This window comes from Salmo trutta, chromosome 10, assembly GCF_901001165.1.
Source record: "Salmo trutta chromosome 10, fSalTru1.1, whole genome shotgun sequence".
NCBI lineage: Eukaryota > Metazoa > Chordata > Actinopteri > Salmoniformes > Salmonidae > Salmo > Salmo trutta.
In genome coordinates, this window is record NC_042966.1 from 7634184 (window position 1) to 7655018 (window position 20835).

The 20835-nt window shown below is 41.9% G+C and overlaps 1 protein-coding gene across 2 annotated transcripts; it reads right to left on the minus strand.

Annotated features, from left to right (window-relative positions):
* Positions 1-161: 161 nt before the first annotated feature.
* Positions 162-20668, minus strand: LOC115201019 (gamma-tubulin complex component 2). Of its 2 annotated transcripts, none has more exons than XM_029764206.1 (18): positions 20574-20668; positions 19478-19638; positions 19231-19359; positions 18935-19105; positions 18538-18697; positions 18142-18349; positions 17732-17931; positions 17196-17385; positions 16887-17032; positions 16538-16718; positions 16260-16440; positions 9466-9638; positions 9079-9207; positions 8852-8972; positions 8394-8537; positions 6168-6296; positions 5730-5893; positions 162-599 (listed from the first exon to the last, which is right to left on the minus strand). In XM_029764206.1, exons 2-18 carry the CDS (start codon positions 19625-19627, stop codon positions 524-526), a joined length of 2652 nt encoding a protein of 883 aa, XP_029620066.1. In that variant the 5' UTR covers positions 19628-19638; positions 20574-20668; the 3' UTR covers positions 162-523. The 2 variants fall into 2 exon arrangements, with proteins under 2 accessions (XP_029620066.1, XP_029620065.1); XM_029764205.1 differs by having other exon boundaries at positions 5730-5929.
* Between the last annotated feature and the right edge of the window lie 167 nt (positions 20669-20835).

Here is a 20835-nt window from a genome sequence, read left to right on the forward strand (position 1 = left end):
CGCCTCTCCGTTATGTAGCCTACGTTATCAGCAAAGGGCAGCCGTTGCGCGTAGCAATCATGACATCACATATTACCGGAAAACCGGTCCAAATTATTAATACTGTTTACTGTTACCTAGGAATGGTTGAATTCTGTAAGCAAAGATCACAAAGAGAATGGTTGGGGCCATTAAATCTTTTTTTTATTGTACAATAAAACATTATTCATGAGGTAAAAAACAAGTTACACATATAGAGGTTCAGCTTTTCTTTAACTTCTTCTGAGAGAAATTCTTACAGTTCATGGTTATTTAATCCTATGCAAATATAAAAGGTAAAACACCATATAGTCGTTTTAAAAACACATCAAATCTATGGTGATAGTTTCTTGAATCAAACACTAAACAGCTTTATGTTTGACAGCTTTATGTTTGATGTGGAGAGGAATGTCGTCTTTGAAGTTGGTTATTATATGGGCATGAGTAGGAGAAATAAATACTTATAGAGTGGGTGACCATCATGGGACACTCACATAGAACAGTGCTATGCAGCAGCCTTCTGACTTCTCTCTATAGCCATCCTCTCAAGGCGCTCTGTGTAGAACCCGTTGAAATCCAACCTATGGAATCAAGTTCAAAGCAGTTTTTACTAGGATTGTAACTATAGCTAAGCCTATTCATTTAAGCAACTAACTAGGATCTATAGACCAGGGGTTCCCTACTCAGGTCCCGGGCCCTTTTCCCCCAAAAGCATCTTAAAGGGAAAAAAAGAAATAAAAAAATTGCTTCATATTCATCAGCTCCAGCACCATCCCAATATCAACATATGTGAAAATGTGTTTTTCCAATGGCATCAACCAATTATTAGACAATTAGTAGGCAATGCCTACACATAATTGGTTAGAATCACACGATGCACACTGATGAGGTCAAGTGTCTTATATCGGCTGAAAGCTTAAATTATTGTTAATATAACTGCACTGTCCAATTTACAGTAGCTATTACTGCGAAAAAATGCCATGCTATTGTTTGAAGAGAGCTCCTAACAACAAAACACTTTTTTCCCACCGCTATAGGTTTGATAAATTCACCTCTGAAGGTGAAATGTGTACATACATTCTGAAATCTTGCTCTGATTTATTATCCAAAGGGTCCCAGAGATAACATGAAGTGTTGTTTTGTTAGATAAAATCCTTTTTCATATCCTAAAAGGGTCCATATAGTATGCACAATCGATTTTGTATTTCCACTCGTTCAATTTGCAAAGAAAGGAATCTGTGAAAATCTAACCCTAAATGTTGTTTCAACCAGTCAAATCACGTTTGTATGTATTCCTCAGAGATCCTAGAACGTAACCAGACTTCACTATATCATTAGGGGTGTAGTATATCCTATAGGACACCAAATTTGGTCAGAGAGAGACGCCTTCATGACGCGGGCGGTCTTCACTTGATCTACTCTAACTTTGTCAAATAAGCACCAATCGGGTGCTAGCTAGATAGCCAATGAGCTGGGCTTTACGGGGGTATCCGGACACCCTGTATGTGTCGCAAAATGTAGCTGCTAACCTTGTGCGACAGCATGCCTTTTCCTTTTGGACAAAAATAAGAATATTCAGAGTTATGAATTTATGAAAACTGGTTGTTTTGCAAATGTTGAACTTATAATATGGCTACTAATACTGGAAAAGCTAAATCAAAGTCCAAGTATACAGATTTTATGATATTCTTGGAGAAAAATGTAAATATGAATGCAAATGTCTCCTTCACGATTTGCCCAAATGTACCTGGGTGACTTCACACTAAATGTCATGTAGTTCGCTCATACTTCAAGAAACTTTGCACATACACTGCTGCCATCTTGTGGACACCATCGAAATTACAACCAGAGTGATGGCTAGAAGTGGGACCTTTCTGTTGCATTTCAAAGATTGTGGTAGAATAAAAATAAAAAACGGTTGGTTTCTTCTTTGTATTTTCTTCTACCAGATCTATTGTGTTATATTCTCCTACATTCAATTCACAATTCCACAAACTTCAAAGTGTTTCCTTTCAAATGGTACCAAGATTATGCATATCCTTGCTTCAGAGCCTGAGCTACAGGCAGTTAGATTTGGGTATGTCATTTCAGGCGAAAATTTTAAAAGAAGTTTTAAAGGGAAATTTAAAAAAAATGTCACTTCATATTCATCATCTCCAGCACCATCCCAATATCAACATATGTGAAAATAAGTGTTTCCAATAGCAACAATAATTGGTTAGAATCACACTATGCACACCGATGAGGTCATTGGAAACAATTATGTTCCTCTACCTTTTTTACTACAAAACACAGAAACACTGCCATTTTCACATATGTTGATGTTGGGGTGGTGCTGGAGATGATGAATATGAAGTTGGAACATTTAGACATTTCCCTTTAAGGCTAAGTTCATCGTTAGAACCGTCGTAGGAGCATCGTTAAATCTCAGAGCTGTTTCCCAAAACCATACAGTAGTTGTTAAAAGTTGCACTTGAAAACGCTCGTAATCTATCGGCTGCCTCAGATCACTCGTAGAACAGCTAAGTGAATCGTTAGTTGCTTTTTTGCACTCCCAAGTTACTTTACAAACAGAAGATCTCTGCTAAACATAGAATCACATGGTTTATCAGTCTTACGATAACTTCAGAACAAAGTAGACGACAAATACAAAGTTGCCAACGTCTTTGCAATTTCTACAAACAAGCAAAGTATATTGAAATCAAAACTGAGATGACTGCATTAAAATAAACAGTAAGCTATAGGCCTATTTCAATCATACTGAAATACATTTCATGTTCAATCAATTGAGTTCTATTGTGCTACTTGTAGGCTACATATTTCATGATGAGTAGTCTAACGTGCGCAACTATGTGCTAAATCTGTGATTTTAAGCATTAGAATAAGCAGCGTGAACGTTTGCAGCCGTAGGTGGTAATAATCTCTCTAGGAAATGATCCCTCATCAGTATTGTGAAATAATTCTAATGTTAAGGAAAGATTTGTATGGAGAAAGCTGATCCGAGAGCAGCGCTTCCTTTCTTTCGATCCTATCAGTATCGACACATGCTCCAACAACATACTTAGTGACCGTTCTCTCGGCATGCTGTTTTGGAAAAGGCATGTTACATCTTCGACCGTTGTAGGAAAGATGCATTGTTAACACTCGTAAGTCTAAGGTCCATTGATATCAGGAAACCAGGCCCTGGCGAGGTATGGGGTATGCAGGATTTATTTCCAGTCCAGCACTAACACATCCTTTTCAAATAACCAACTTATCACAGTCTTCAGTCTAGACCTTGATCAGTTGAATCATCCCTCCAGTACCAGAGTTGTAGACAGACCTTGGCCCAGTTTCCCAAAAGCATCTTAAGGCTAAGTTCATCGTAAGAACCTTCGTAGGAGCATCGTTAAATCTCCAAGCTGTTTCCCAAAACCATTGTTACTAAAGTTGCACTTGAAAACAGTCGTTATTTACCGACTGCCTCAGACCCCTGGTGGAACAGCAATTGCATCGTTGGATAGTTTTTTTGCCCTTTCACGTCACTTTATACACATATCTCCGCTGAACACAGAAGACATTCATCTGTCTGTCTCACTGTGACCGCTGACAACTTCAGAACGAAGTTTACTACAAATAAAAAGTTGCCAATGTCTATGCAATTGTTACAAACAAGCGAAGGATAAAATTATGCTTCAAATGAAAACCAAGACGACTGTATTAAAAGATAAATACAGTAGGCTATATAAGCCTATATATACTGCTAAAAAAAATAAAGGGAACACTTAAACAACACATCCTAGATCTGAATGAAAGAAATAATCTTATTAAATACTTTTTTCTTTACATAGTTGAATGTGCTGACAACAAAATCACACAAAAATAATCAATGGAAATCCAATTTATCAACCCATGGAGATCTGGATTTGGAGTCACACTCAAAATTAAAGTGGAAAACCACACTACAGGCTGATCCAACTTTGATGTAATGTCCTTAAAACAAGTCAAAATGAGGCTCAGTAGTGTGTGTGGCCTCCACGTGCCTGTATGACCTCCCTACAACGCCTGGGCATGCTCCTGATGAGGTGGCGGATGGTCTCCTGAGGGATCTTCTCCCAGACCTGGACTAAAGCATCCACCAACTCCTGGACAGTCTGTGGTGCAACGTGGCGTTGGTGGATGGAGCGAGACATGATGTCCCAGATGTGCTCATTGGATTCAGGTCTGGGGAACGGGCGGGCCAGTCCATAGCATCAATGCCTTCCTCTTGCAGGAACTGCTGACACACTCCAGCCACATGAGGTCTAGCATTGTCCTGCATTAGGAGGAACCAAGGGCCAACCGCACCAGCATATGGTCTCACAAGGGGTCTGAGGATATCATCTCGGTACCTAATGGCAGTCAGGCTACCTCTGGCGAGCACATGGAGGGCTGTGCGGTCCCCCAAAGAAATGCCACCCTACACCATGACTGACCCACCGCCAAACTGGTCATGCTGGAGGATGTTGCAGGCAGCAGAGCGTTCTCCACGGCGTCTCCAGACTCTGTCACGTCTGTCACGTGCTCAGTGTGAACCTGCTTTCATCTGTGAAGAGCACAGGGCGCCAGTGGCGAATTTGCCAATGTTGGTGTTCTCTGGCAAATGCCAAACATTCCTGCACAGTGTTGGGCTGTAAGCACAACCCCCACCTGTGGACGTCGGGCCCTCATACCACCCTCATGGAGTCTGTTTCTGACCGTTTGAGCAGACACATGCACATTTGTGGCCTGCTGGAGGTCATTTTGCAGGGCTCAGGCAGTGCTTCTCCTGCTCCTCCTTGCACAAAGGCGGAGGTAGCGGTCCTGCTGCTGGGTTGTTGCCCTCCTCCACGTCTCCTGATGTACTGGCCTGTCTCCTGGTAGCGCCTCCATGCTCTGGACACTACGCTGACAGACACAGCAAACCTTCTTGCCACAGCTCGCATTGATGTGCCATCCTGGATGAGCTGCACTACCTGAGCCACTTGTGTGGGTTGTAGACTCCGTCTCATGCTACCACTAGAGTGAAAGCACCGCCAGCATTCAAAAGTGACCAAAACATCAGCCAGGAAGCATAGGAACTGAGAAGTGGTCTGTGGTCCCCACCTGCAGAACCACTCCTTTATTGGGGGTGTCTTGCTAATTGCCTATAATTTCCACCTGTTGTCTATTCCATTTGCACAACAGCATGTGAAATTTATTGTCAATCAGTGTTGCTTCCTAAGTGGACAGTTTGATTTCACAGAAGTGTGATTGAGTTGGAGTTACATTGTGTTGTTTAAGTGTTCCCTTTATTTTTTTGAGCAGTGTATTTAAATCAATTTCATGTTCATAATTGTAGGCTACTGCCTGTCATTTTTGCCTTAATGTATTTCATGATGTACATGATGTACCAAATCTACGATTGCATTATTATAGGGTAGGCTAAGCATTAGAATAAGCCTCCTCAATATTTGCAGCCAGATGGGTGATAATATATCTCTAGGAGCTGATCTGTCGTCAGTAGTGTGGAATAATTATAAATGTTAAGGTAAGACGTGAATGGAGAAAGCTGATCCGAACGCAGTATCGACACATGCTCCAACGACGCCCTTAGTGAAAGTTCTCTCTGTGTGGTGTTTTTGCGAAACGCATGTTACATCTTCGGCCAAAACACGTGTAGGTCCAGATTCCATCGCTATCGGAAACCGGGCGCTGTGCAGTAGTAGACCCACCTGTAGATGATGTTAATCATGCTGTGCTCACAGTCGTTGGTGCTGTAGACGCTGAGCTTGTCCAGCAGGTCCAGGAGCAGTGTACTGAAGTTGCTGTCGAACTTGCTGACGGTGGCTTCGAAGCATGCGTCTGACTGCAGGGCGTCCACGTGCTCCGCTAGGAACTGACGCCGTGGGAAACCACATAGGTAAGACACTTGCTGATTGGGGAATAGCATAGCATATCACATCATCAATCATGGTATATTTGATAGATAGCATTTATATTCTGTCTCAAATACTAATTGCCATCATTACAATACTACTGTATTTGGTTGTTGTTCTATATAACACACTCATGTAAAACACCGATTTTCATACATGTTTAACCTTTGAAAACACTGCTACAAGTTGGTTAGTGAGTATCTTCTGTAAATGAGTGAGTATGTGTGTAGTTACCTTGGAGGTGAGCCTCTTCTTCTCTTGCTCCTCGGTGCGTTCGCTCTGGGTGGGAGGACCCTCCATGGTGCCATGCTCCAGAGACAGCCGGTTCATCTCCCGGTCCAGCTTCATGCTCTGGGTGAAGCGCTACACCAGGAAATACAATGTATTCAGACCCCTTGACCTTTTCCACATTTTGTTACGTTACAGCCTGATTCAAAAATGTCAAAAATCCTTTTTTCCACCCTCATCAATCTACACACAATACCCGATTATGACAAAGCAAAAACAGGTTTTTTGATTTTTTTGCAAATGTATTAACAAAAAAACCTGAAATATCACATTAGAGCTGCTGCACGGGAGCTTGGTCTTAATGAGTCGATGATAAGACATTGGAAACAGCAGCGTGAGGAATTGACTCTGTGCAAAAAGACAACTAAAGCTTACTGCAAATTTTTTGTTACAAGCCGTGTTTCGTTAAAGCCTATTTATTTTTGTTACAAGCCGTGTTTCGTTAAAGCCTGTGTAAAGTTCATTTGTTTCAATGTACCGGTAGGCACCTGCGGCTTATAGACATGTGCAGCTTATTTATGTTCAAAATATTATTATTATTTTTTTTAATTCAGTGGATGTGGCTTATATTCAGGTGCGCTTAATAGTCCGGAAATTACGGTAAGTATTCATACCCTTTGGCAGCGATTACAGCCTCGAGTCTTCTTGGGTATGATGCTACAAGCTTGGCACACTGGTGTTTGGGGAGTTTCTCCCATTGTTCTCTGCAGATCCTCTCAAGCTCTGTCAGGTTGGATGGGGAGCGTCACTGCATAGCTATTTTCAGGTCTCTCCAGAGACGTTTGATCGGGTTCAAGTCCGGGCTCTGGCTGGGCCACTCAAGGACATTCAGAGACTTGTCCCAACAGGTGAAGGTTCACCTGATGGAAGGTGAACCTTCGCCCCAGTCTAAGGTCCTGAGTGCTCTGGAGCAGGTTTTCATCAAGCATCTCTCTGTACTTTGCTCCGTTAATCTTTCCGTCGATCTTAAATAGTCTCCCAGTCCCTGCTGCTGAAAAACATCCCCACAGCATGATGCTGCCACCACCATGCTTCACCATAGGGATGGTGCCAGGTTTCTTCCAAACGTGACACTTGGCACTCAGGCCAATGAGTTCAATCTTGGTTTCATCAGACAAGAGAATCTGGTTCATCATGGTCTGAGAGTCCTTTAGGTGCCTCTTGGCAACTCCAAGCAGGCTGTCATGTGCCTTTTACTGAGGAGTGGCTTCCGTCTGGCCACTCTACCATAAAGGCCTCATTGGTGGAGTGCTGCAGAGATGGTTGTCCTTCTGGAAGGTTCTCCCAACTCCACAGAGGAACTCTGGAGCTCTGTCATAGTGACCATTGGGTTCTTGGTCACCTCCCTGACCAAGGCCCTTCTCCACCGATTGCTCAGTTTGGCCAGGCAGCCAGCTCTAGGAAGTCTTGGTGATTCAAAACTTCTTCCGTTTAAGAATGATGGAGGCACTGTGTTCTTGGGGACCTTCAATGCTGCAGACATTTGTTGGTACCCTTCCCCAGATCTGTGCCTCGACATAATCCTGTGTCGGAGCTCTATGGACAATTCCTTCAACCTCTTGGCTTGGTTTTTGCTCTGACATGCACTGTCAACTGTGGGACCTTATATAGACAGGTGTGTGCCTTTCCAAATCATGCCCAATCAATGGAATTTACCACAGGTGGACTTCCAAGTTGTAGATACATCAAGGATGATCGACAGAAACAGGATGCACCTGACCTCAATTTCGAATTATCATAGCAAAGGGTCTGAATACTTATGTAAATAAGGTACTTCTGTTTTGTTATTTTTAATAAATGAGCAAAAATTTCCAATAACCTGTTTTCGCTTTGTCATTATGGGGTATTGTATGTAGATTGATGAGGAAAACAATGAATTTAATCAATATTAGAATAAGTCTGTAACTTAACAAAATGTGGAGAAAGGGGTCTGAATACTTTCCGAATACACTGTAGAGACACATTTATGAAGGATCACCAGTGAGAGACACTATAAAGTCATACACTGCACACTGGGGGGGAGATATTAGGCTACACATCATAATACTGCAGTCAGATTATCTAATGTGCATGAGTTGCACGTCAGTTCAAACATTCAAAAACACTACATGTAAGCTCCAACAAGCTGCCTTGACGTTCATGGTTTTGTAGTTGCGTCCCACATCCACGAACCTGCATGCAGTTGGTGAACATGACACACACGGACATGAGCTTGGAGAAGATCTTAAGCAGCTCTGGGTTGGTCAGCATGCAGTCCTTCAGGCAGTTGTCCAGGAAGCTGGTGTGATGACACAGCACGTCGTCTATGTTGGAGGCCTGGGGAAGACAAGGTGGCCTATATTAAGACATTTCTGATCAATGCAGGGCTTGGGACTGTTACGACAGTGTGCACTAAGCCACAGCATGCCGTTATTAGGAGCAATGAAAATAAATGTAATTGGGACTGGAAAAAACGCTTGACCACAACAATCTTGGGTCAAAGCAAAGTAAAGCCTCACGGCTGACATTTGTAATGGATGCCACTACTACAACATGCACAGAACAATTGTGTTAGAAGTAACTATAGGCTAATACATAATAGGACTGAATGCTATCAAGGTGAAAAGCAGCCTTGGTTACAATCCACTCACAGACTTCAAGTTCTTCTCCATGATATGCCAGGTGGGCTCCATGACTTCAAACATCATGTAGTACTGGATGTTCTGTACAAAGTTCAGCATGCGCTGTCTCAAGGCAAACGCTGTTGCAAACCTATAGGGAGGAGGAAACCAGATAGTTTATATCAGAACTTGATATTAGGAAGCTGGCACTAGAGACACAAACAAAGAAGTTAACCGAAGGAGTTTTGTCAACTCACCACTTGGCCCTGTGCAAGGCGTACTGCTTGGCTGTTTTGTTGCTGATCCACACGTTGCACAACAGCCTCTCGACATGCTTGCAGTAAAAAATGTGTCGGAACAGCATTTGGTATCTCGTCAGCGCTTTCCTGAAAAATACCAAAATATATGTATACAAGTTCAGAACACATGATTATAGCATTGGCATTTGGCACGCCCTGGTTTCGGGTCCCCGAGGGGGGTTTCTCAAAAGATTGAGAATCTATACATTAGGGTATAAAACTTTTTTTTTTTATCCTATCTTCAAGGGAGCCCTTTTTCGTCTTCTTTTAACCAGGTCATACTGAGGTCTGAAGACCTCTTACCCAAGGGAGACCTGGTCTTGGATATAGCCCCAGTGTACCTACCTGTTGATGATGAGCGACAGCGGCCACTTGACGATGTAGTCGAAGGAGAAGGCCTCCAGGCCGCTGAGGGCCACCTCGGTGGGGTCGGCATTGATGATGGCCTTCTCCTGCTTGGTCTCGATGGCCAGCACCCGCAGCAGCTGGGTGATCACGTCATGAGGCATTAGGTCAATCTGGGAAACATGAACAGAGGGTGGGTGGATGGATGAGTTTAGTGTGAAGCCCCTCCCAAAACATTCATATTACATACCGGTTGTTTAACTTAAGTCTTTTATATGTATAGCCTACAGACAATTGTGATTCTGCCCTTCAGCAATTTTCTATTACTGTGCTAAAGTGCAGCTATAAGAAATGGTCTAATGCAGTAAACAGCAATGACGCCATTTGAATAACAAGATCATAAATTACTTTAGGTTCTCCTTAAAGTACTCAGTGTGCCCAGCTGCTGTATTATTTCATATTTTTTATTGGGATCCCCAATTAGCCAACACAAATAAAATACATAATATAATAACATAATATAGATAACACTGCAGCCAACTGCTTGAACAGACAGTTTGGTACCTTCAACACCTCACACAAAGATCAATAGTGATGCAGTCAATCTCTCAACTTTTGAGCCAGGAGAGATTGACATGCATGTTAATGACATTCACGCTCCCTGTACATTAAGTGCAGTACGTGCTGCTCTGTTCTGGACCAACTGCAATTTACCCATGTCGCTCTTTGCCGTACGACCACACAACTGGGCAGTAGTCCAGGTGCAACAAAACTACGACCTGTAGGAAGTGTCTGGTCGACTGAGACGTCAAGAAAGCAGAGCAACGCCTTATCACGGACAGATCTCTTCCCATTTTAGCAACCATTGAGTCTATATGTTTTGACCATGACCGCTTGCTATCTTGGGTTACACCCAGCAGTTTAGTCTCCTCAACTTGGCTCCATCGCCACATTATTCAATAATAGATCTAGATGAGGTTTAGGGTTGAACGAGTGATTTGTCCCAAAAACGATGTCTTTCGTTTTTTTATATTTAGCACCAGCCTATTGCTAGTTACCCATTATAAAACTGACTGGAGCTCAATGTTAATGGGTACATTTACTTATTTTAGTGTTATAGCCAACATATTTACTGTTGAGTCGTCAGCGTACATAGACTGACACACAGGCTTTATTCAAGGTCAGTGGAAGGTCATCAGTAAAAACGGAAAACAATAATGGCCAAAGCAGGCTGCCCGGCTGTACACCAATCCAACTCTCAATCCATAAGTGAAAGGATACAAATCTATAAGACCTATGTTTTTTCAGCAATAGGTTATGATCAATGATCTCAAAAGCTGCACTGAAGTCTAACAGCTCCCACACTCTATCAATTACTTTCAACAAAACATTTGTGTCAGTCCCGAGCATGTTGAGTGCCCTTCCTTATAAGCATGCTGAAAGTCTGTCGTTTGTTTGTTTTCTGTAAAATAACTTTGTATTTGTTCAAACACCATTTTTTCCAAAAGTTTGCCAAGTGCCGGTAACAGGCTGATTGGTCGGCTGTTTGAACCCGGTGCTCTGATATTCTTGAGCAGCGGAATGACCTTTGCCTCCCTCCAGGCCTGAGGGCACACACCATCTTCTAAGCTTACAGTGAAGTTGTGGCAAACAGGAGTCGCAATGTATTCCGCTACCAACCTCAGCAATTTACCATCCAGGTTGTTGGTACCAGTTGGCTTGTCCTTATTTATAGATAGCAAAAAAATGTTTCACCTCTTCCACTCCCACTTTGCGGAACTCAAAACTACAGTGCTCGTCTTTCATTATTTGGTCTGTTATGTATGAATATGAAGGCTCAGCGTTTGATGTTTGCATGTCATGCCTAAGATTGATAATCTTCAACAAAAATGTGATTAAAGTGGTTGGCAATATTATAGGGTTTTGTTATGAACAAGCCATGTGCCTCAATGAAGGCGCCTGCCTGATGGATGGAGCCAAGTTTGCTTTTTTGCCTAGAATTTAATTTAAGGTACTCCAGAGCTTTTTACTATCATTCTTTATATAATTTATCTTTGAACCATAGTATAGTTTTTTATTTTTGTTTAGCTACGTCATTTCTCAATTTACTGTTTCCCAGTCTGCTGTGTTGTCAGACTTTTTTTGCTATTCCCTTTGCCTCATCCCTCTCAGCCACACAGTTTTTCAATTCATCATCTACAGTGCATTCGGAAAGTATTCAGACCCCTTCACTTTTTGTTATGTTACAGCCTTATCCTAAAATGTATTAAATTATTTTTCCCCCTCATCAATACTCACAATACCCCATAATGAGAAAGTGAAAACAGGTTTAGAAATTTTTGCAAATGTCTGAAAATAAATGAATAAATGAAATATCACATTTCTTACTTAAAAAAAACATGCATTATTGGTTAAGGGCGTGTAAGTAAGAATTTCACGGTACACCTTTTGTATTCGGCGCATGTGAGTTTGGACACACCTACTCCTTGAAGGGTTTTTCTTTATTTTTACATTGTAGAATAATGGTGAAGACATTAAAACTACGAAATAACACATATGGAATCATGTAGTAACCAAAAAAAGTTAAACAAATCAAAATATATTTTATATTCTTCAAAGTAGCCACACTTTGCCTTGATGACAGCTTTGCACATTCTCTCAACCAGCGACATGAGGAATGCTTTTCCAACAGTCTTGAAGTAGTTCCCACATATGCTGTACACTTGTTGGCTGCTTCTCCTTCACTCTGCGGTTCTACTCATCCCAAACCATCTCAATTGGGTTGAGGTCGGGTGACTGTGGAGGCCAGGTCATCCGATGCAGTGCTCCATCACTCTCCTTCATGGTCAAATAGCCCTTACACAGCCTGGGAGGTGTGTTGGGTCATTGTCCTGTTGAAAAACAAATGTCCCACTAAGCGCAAACCAGATGGGATGGCGTATGCTGCTGAATGCTGTGGTAGCCATGCTTGTTAAGTGTGCCTTGAATCCTAAATAATTCACAGACAGTGTCACCAGCAAAGCGCCCCCACACCATCACCTCTTCCTCCATGCTTCACGGTGGGAACCACACATGGAAAGACACGCCGGTTGGAACCAAAAATCTCACAGTTGGACTCATCAGACCAAAGGACAGATTTCCACCGGTTTAATGTCCTTTGCTCGTGTTTCTTCTTCTCATCGGTGTCCTTTAGTAGTGGTTTCTTTGCAACAATTCGAGCATGAAGGACTGATTCACACAGTCTCCTCTGAACAGTTGATGTTGAGAAGTGTCTTTTACTTGAACTCTGTGAAGCATTTATTTGGGCTGCAATCTGAGGTGCAGTTAACTCTAATGAACTTATCCTCTGCAGCAGAGGTAACTCTAGGTCTTTCTTTCCTGTGGCGGTCCTCACGAGAGCCAGTTTCATTATAGCGCTTGAAGGTTTTTGCGACCTTCATGTCTTAAAGTAATGATGGACTGTTGTTTCTCTTTGCTAATTTGAGCTGTTCTTGCCATAAAATTTACTTTTTTTTTAACCAAATAGGGCTATCTTCTGTATACCACCCCTCACATGGGCTCCCGAGTGGTGCAGCGGTCTTACAGGCTGACCACACCGCTCACGTCGCGAAATAACTGTTATTGCACCAACACTGTTCGCGAGCGTCTGCGTTGCCAAGGGCTTAAATAGAAGTCATTCCTATTTCTGACACAGATCGCGCTGCAAGTCCTGCCTCTCCCATCTCCTCATTGGTTTATAGAAGCAGGTACCCACGTGCCATCTCCTCATTGGTTATACCCACGTGGGTGATTGAAAGACGAACTGTGTTGCCGGTCGGTGTAGTAATACTATGAAAGTTTAGATGCCAATCACCATATAAGTTCAAAGATGAAAAAGCCTGGAAGGAGGAGAGATGACTAGAAACGATTCAGTTGACCGTTTTATGTATGGATTAATTGTCGGAGTAGAGGACCTTGTGCATTTCAGGTAAAATAACAACTCAATGTTTATATCCCAGGACAAATTAGCTAGCAACAGCAAGCTAGCTAAATAGGACAAATTAGCGAGCAAGTGCAAGCTAATAAATGTTTAATGCTTTTCGACCTGTCCCCAAATTAATGTCATTGGTTCAGAGTTTGTTTTGATATTTTAACTTGCGTGTCGTGATCGCGTTTGGTGTAGTGGGACAAAATAAATTTATGCATGATGTCGCACGCGCGCAGCCGGTTTGGGTTCCGTGTAAGGCACTGAATTTCAGTGCTAGAGGCGTCACTACAAAAACCATGGTTCGAATCCAGGCTGTATCACAACCGGCCGTGATTGGGAGTCCCATACGGCGACGCACAATTGGCCCAGCGTTGTCCAGGTTTGGCCGGCGTAGGCCGTCATTGTAAATAAGAATTTGTTCTTAACTGACTTGCTTAGTTAAATAAAGGTTAAATAAAACACTTTAAGAAGGAAAGAAATTCCACAAATTAACAAGGCACACCTGTTAATTGAAATGCATTCCAGGTGACTACTTCATGAAGCTGGTTGAGAGAATGCCAAGAGTGTACAAAACTGTCATCAAGGCAAAGGGTGGCTACTTTGAAGAAACTGAAATATCAAATGTATTTACATTTGTTTAACACTTTTTTGGTTACTACATGATTCCATGTGTTATTTCATCGTCTTGATGTCTTCACTATTATTCTACAATGTAGAAAATAGTAAAAATAAAGAAAAACCCTTGAATGAGTAGGTGTGTCCAAACTTTTTACTTGTACAGTAAGTATTTCGACCCTTTGATATAAGACTCGAAATTGAGCTCACGTGCATCCTGTTTCCATTGATCATCCTTGAGATGTTTCTACAACTTGGAGTCCACCTGTGGTAAATTCAAACAAGATTCTCTGGTCTGATGAAACCAAGATTGAATTTATGCAAATGTAATCCGTTTTTTGGTTTTAATACATTTGCAAAAATGTCTAAAACCTGTTTTTGCTTTGTCATTATTGGGTATTGTGTGTAGATTGATGAGGGGGAAAAAAACGATTTAATCTATTTTAGAATAAGTCTGTAACATAGCAAAATGTGGGAAAAGTCAAGAGGTCTGAATGCTTTCCGAATGCACTGTATTAATGTGGATTTGGCAGTTCTAACAGTTTCTTGATGGACACATGCCTATTAGAAACCGGAAGAAGCAGTTTCATAAATGCTTCATGTGTGGCATCAGGTTATTCCTCATTACACACATCAGACCAACAAATATTTTTCACATCTTCAACATAGGAATCCTCATTACACAATTTTAGGTCCAGTCTTTGGAACTTTGGTTTTAATAGATATGGCTATTATATTATGATCACTACATCTGATGGGTGTGGATATTGCTTTAGAACAGATTTCTGCAGCATTAGTAAAGATCTGATCAATACACGTGGATGATTTAGTTCCAATTCTGTTTGTAAATACCCTGGTAGGTTGACTGATAACCTGAACCAGATTGCTGGCATCGGTTACAGATTGAAGCTTCTTTTTGAGTTGACAGCTTGATGACAACCAGTCAATATTTAGGTCACCCAGAAAATAGACGTGTTGATATCACATACATTATTGAGCATTTCAAACATCTAGTCCAAATACTGACTTTTAGCACTCGGTGGTCTATAGCAACTTCCTACGAGAATAGGAGGCAGATGATCCTGTAGCCATATTACTTCTACATCATCTGACATAGGTTGAGAGGAACACGACAGGAGTATGACTCGACATACATAGCAACACCTCCTCCATTTGCATTTCTCTCTTATCTATATATTCTAGAACCATGTATAGCTACTAGTGCATTAAATGAATTATCCAAGTGTGTTTTAGAGATGGCCAGAACATGAATGTTTTCTGATGTTAGTAAGTTGTCAATTTCATGAACCTTGTTCCTCAGAATACATGTTAACATGGGCTATTTGTAGTACTTTTCAAATCAAATTTGATTTGTCACATGCGCCAAATACAACAGGTGTAGACCTTACCGTGAAATGCTTACTATACAAGCCCTTAACCAATAATGCAGAGGGTTTTTTTAAGTAACAAAATATTTGCTAAAAACATTAATACAATAACAAACTTTTTTTTTTTAACTATAAGGAGGCTATATACAGGGGGTACCAGTACCGAGTCAATGTGTGGGGGTAGAGGTTAGTTGAGGTAATTGAGGTAAAATGTACATGTAGGTAGATTGCTTGTTTGTTTTTAGTGCTACTCTGAGAGGCAGATGCGAGGTAGACATGTCAGTGACATTCACATTTGAGCCAATCATACTGAGTGGGATGCCCACAGTGGGCTTCTTCCTAAGGTAGACGGTTTCTTTGCAAAGAATAGAAATCAATTCTATGGGCATGTGATTATTGCTGACAATACAATCTGAGTTAACAGTTAAAGGAACATGCATTAGGTTACTTACATTGACTGCACTTATATTTCTCTGGGATATACTGTAATATGATTTCCATGTCCTGCTTATTATGACAGGGAGGACTGGAGCGCTACCAAACTCAGACCGTCACTCTCAAACTTTCTTCAAGTACTGTAAGCTATATGCTCAGACAAAGAGAACTTTCTTCAAGTACTTATTTTGGGAAGGTTACATGAGCCTATTCATTCATCATAATGCATGCATGAAACAATATTTCAAAAAACATACTGTGTACAGTATGTATTTTAGGTCATGAACCGGAATGAATAAGGAATTAGGCTCCTCTCCTTAATAACCACTAGAAAGTGCTGTTGTAATCAAAATAGCATAAATGACAGACTGGTACTCTAGCATATTTACCTTCAGGTCATCTTTGAATGGGTCTGTGTTAGCAGTACTCATCCTCAGAGCCAGCTCTAGCAAGGCCTCCAGTCTGGGAGGGACAATGTCATCCACTGGCTTTTTGAGCTCCTCTTCCGTCAGGTCCATGAAATGTACAAAGAAATCTCCCTTGTCCATCAAGAAGTAGTGCTTGATTGACCTAGGAAGAATGCATCTCTTAGCATACAACAAAACATACCAAATTCGAAATACCCATCAGACTTTATTGACCTATTTATAGTTTTGATGTTGTTTACCTAAGGCGTGCAACCAGCTCCTTCTCCTCCATCAGGAAGTCTAGGAGGACCTTACTGGCGTAGTAGTAGGATTTTTCTATCTGCTCCACGTAGGCTCTCTCCTTGAGAGTGTAAAGGACCTCTTTAGCATCCGGACAAGTCACGTCCCGGCCACACTCTCTCACCACATTGAGATATTTACCTATAGAACAGGACGAGAAGAAAAACAAACTCAAACAACTCAGCAAATGATCAAGAACTTGATACTATTCGTTTTTCACAGGAACACAGTGAATTGCACTGGGCATTGTCAGGATGCACTAAAAGGTGATCGGAACAAATCTGATCCAAATAGTATGATGTGTCTTACCTGTACTCAAAATTTTGTCTGCCATTTTCTGAAGAAAGGATGGAATTCTGTGCTGTACGATTGTGTACCGCTGATCCCAATACTTGTCGTTGTAGTCCTCCTGGATCTTCTCTTTCTGTAGCTCGTGCTCTTCAACCATGAATTCACTATGAAGACAAAATAAATCACCAAAAATCTGCTGAACTAACTCATTGTCTGAAATCTAAATTGTGTCTTAAGTCACGTCCAAGCCTGTGACCCAGTAGAAAAGTACTGACGGGATTCAATGTAAGAATTGTGGTAAATGAGTTGAGCGACAAAAGACTGTACCTGTAAGGGTCCTTGATGATGCCTCTATAGATCCATTTCTCCAGTATCTCAAAGTAAGGGACACTAGCTGCTTTCGTGAGGTAGAGGCAGAGTTCCTGGGCCTGACTGTCTCCAGTGTAGTTGAAGGTACGATCGTGAAGGAGGCTCAACGTCGACCCACCCATGCAGTCTCCTTTGTCCACCGAGGAGGCTTTGAAAACAGAACATGCCACCCACTGATTAAATAGACATCAATAACATTTGGAGAATTTTTTTTTGTTATACTATGAGTACTTTTTACTTTGGGCAGTCTGCAACAATATACCTTAATGACCATACCACACACACAACCATCACCAAATCATCATAAACCATAAAACAAGACCGGCATAACACCACTGACAGGTCGGTCTAAGCATAATACAATTGAATGTCCAAACGTGTGTCCAACAGTGCAAAGCAAATATATCTACCAACCACATTATATTGTTTGATCGAATATATGATGCATATGGATCATATACAGATGTTTTATTGTTTGATCATGAAGGCTTTACCAATGGAGGCTAGGATCTCCATGGTCCTCATGGTGGGCTGGATGTAGAACCAGAGCTTCTGCAGGGAGAGCATGCCCTGCCTGTGGAGGTGCTCCAGCTGGGTCACCAGGATCAGGTACTCCTTCATCAGGGTCCTCATGGCTGCCGTCAGGGCGTGGTTCACCTGGCCGTACTCAAAAGACGACTTCTCCTCAGTGAAGCTGCCAGACATAACACAGACAAACAATGTTAGCAGCCAGACATAACACAGCCAAAATGTTATGCCAGAAAACACAGACCAAACGGTTTGACAACACAACGCACATTTTCCTTCGATACATCTCTAGATGGTGTAAGGATCTACATTTGAGTCTAGCAAATGAGACAAAACAAAGTTAAGCAGCTATATTCCCCTTTTAAAGTTCACTCACCGTGTTATAGTAGAGTAATATGAGGCGACTGGTAGTATCCTATTGACCAGCTCCTTGATGGACATGTCAAGGGTTGGGTCAACGATGAAGGAGCGATTCTGCCTCCCGAGGACAGGTTGGGCTGTGATGTCTCTGCCGTCCACACCGACCAGCACAAACAGCAAATCATCAACCAACGCCTGCTCCTGGGCTGGCAGGGGCATTGTACCTGATCATAAAAGACCAACTACATTATTTGTGGCATGCTCATCCTCATAACCACTAAACCTACCAGGTACATTTTCACACATTTTGTTCTTACATGAAAATGAGCAGCCTCACAGTCAGTGAAACTATGCAGGAATTTCATGAAGTCAATCAAAATGTGTCAAAGTGAGATATGAGGAGCATTCATACCAATGGCCACTTCTGGGTCTCCTGCTGCTGTGGCACCGGTGATGAAGTCCCCAATCAGAGCAGGACGGTCATACACCCAATTGGGAAACACCGGGTTGGGCTGAGTGGGGTTCTTTTTGTTGTGTCTGTCCCTCAGCATCTTTCGTGTGACTTCAGCAGACTGCAAACATGGGGGGAAAAGTAGTAGAACTTTGAGATGTATTCAACTCTAGCCTTTTCAAAACAAATTGGTCCGGCTCACTTGAGGCGGGCCAGGACTTTTTCCTGAATACATGACCTGACCTAGTAATAGTAAAAATATGTAATAGACTATAATAGGGCATCAGGCCTTTCCTGGTCAGGAAGAAAATATCCTGGCCCTAATTAAAATGAACCTTAAAATGACACAAGTACACACCTGGGGCACATTGGAGCTGGCAGTGACGTTCCCCAGCTTCTTGCGCAGCTCTTCAAGTTCCTGCATTGACATCTTAGTGCTGGTTGGAGGGATAGCAAAGGTTGTACTTGTTGTCGCATTAGCAGACGCTTCAGACCTTTCTTTGGCATTCTGTTGCAGACACTGGAGCATCTGGAGAAGATCAACGCACAACACAATGTTATTGGGACATAACATAATACTGTGCTGCACTTGACATTTGAACAGTGCAGTTGTCAGCATCTGAACAACATTAGATGTGAAATGTAAGTGATTACCTCTTTATCCTCACTAAGCTTTGATAGGAGGTAGACGAGTGGGTCCAGGTTGCGGACATTTTTTGACTTGAGCTCATCATATTTCCTTAGGAAGTCCTCTGGCGTCTTTGAATACTCTGCTATTTTGACCTGTGAATGAAAGTTCAATCAACGTTGAAAGTTTAATCAAAGTTTAATAATCTGTAGGAATCGCATAGGAAGATCATAAACCTATGAAACATTTGCCAATAACTTCCCCATCAATCACCTTTGCACTGTGTGCAGACACTGTTGTGGTGATGTAAGGTGTCCTGTTCTTCTGCAGTAGATCAATAAACACTTCTGCCCCATCACCTCCTCGCACATGAAGCAGACTGAGCAGCTCATTGACATCATGGTGTATCCGAAACTCACTCATGGCTCAGGCAGCTGAAATGAGAAAGGTGGTGATAGTCAATAATCAAACCTCTGTCAACACTCTAACCACCAATTGGTTGAATAATGTCATACTGGCAGTTCAAAGTTGAAGCATGCAAATGTGTAAATTAATGTGGTAAATTGATGTTGCAACTTCTCTGGCTGCATAGGGACAAGACTGGTGTTGTTTCAGATTATAGCGGGTGCCCTAGTACAGTACGGTTCCCAGCCAGTGGTACTAGGACCCCTGGGGGTACTTGCCCTATCCACAGGGGGCACTTGAGAAGACTCATGAGACCATAGGCCTACTGGTAAAATTCATGTGAGGGGGTACTTCAGGGGTACTCTGGGCTGAGCAAAATTCAGTTGGTGGTACAGAAACCGAAAAAGGTTGGGAACCACTGTCTAGGCCACATTGCTAGATTGCCATTATTCACGAGAGCATTATATAGCTATTTCCATAACTAGCTATGAAGCTAACTTTACTCGTCTACAGATTGGCCCAATTTGGCCGAACTAGTGAACTAGCCAGCCAATGTTAGCAAGCAAGCTAACGTTAGTTGGCTAACTTTAAAAAAAAAACTTTATTTAACTAGGTAAGTCAGTTAAGAATCAATTCTTATTTTACAATGATGGCCTATCCCGGCCAACTGGGGCGACGCTGGGCCAATTGTGCGCTGCCCTATAGGACTCCCGATCACGGCCGGTTGTGATACAGCCCGGGATCGAACCAGTGTCTGTAGTGACGCCTCTAGCACTGAGATGCATTATCCTTATACCGCTGCGCCACTCGGGAGCTAGCTAGTTACGTTAAATTTAAAGTAGGGTCTGAAAATAGAGCTTTTAACTATCTAGCTCCCTGGTTAGCTAATGAACGGAATCTTAGCAATGGCAGCATGATTAACAGCATGCAACATTGATCGCTAGCTAGCTGTGTAGCGCATTACCTGAAGCCTCTGTTGACTACAAGCAGTTACCGCCACGCCAACTACCTGCAAGTGGCAACCAATGGTAGCAACACAACATGTACTCAGTATAAGATTTTTCATAATAAAAGTTTAGATATAAAATCTTCTAATTAAAAGTACTTCATATAAGGAGATTTACAACATCACCAACAGAGAACACATTTTTACTTTTAAATCTCTATTGTATGACCGACAGCAAGCAGAATAACATTTATATTTATTCATTAACTCTTATTTTGGA

Bases quoted from the DNA above. Each gene is read 5' to 3' on its own strand.
- LOC115201019 (XM_029764205.1), bottom strand. From the start codon at position 19,627: ATGAGTGAGTTTCGGATACACCATGATGTCAATGAGCTGCTCAGTCTG. The intron at 17,033-17,195 runs GTACAGTCTTTT...TTGTCTTCATAG, and splicing joins ATCATCAAGGACCCTTACAG to TGAATTCATGGTTGAAGAGC. The intron at 8,538-8,851 runs GTGAGTGGATTG...TGTCTTCCCCAG, and splicing joins TGGAGAAGAACTTGAAGTCT to GCCTCCAACATAGACGACGT.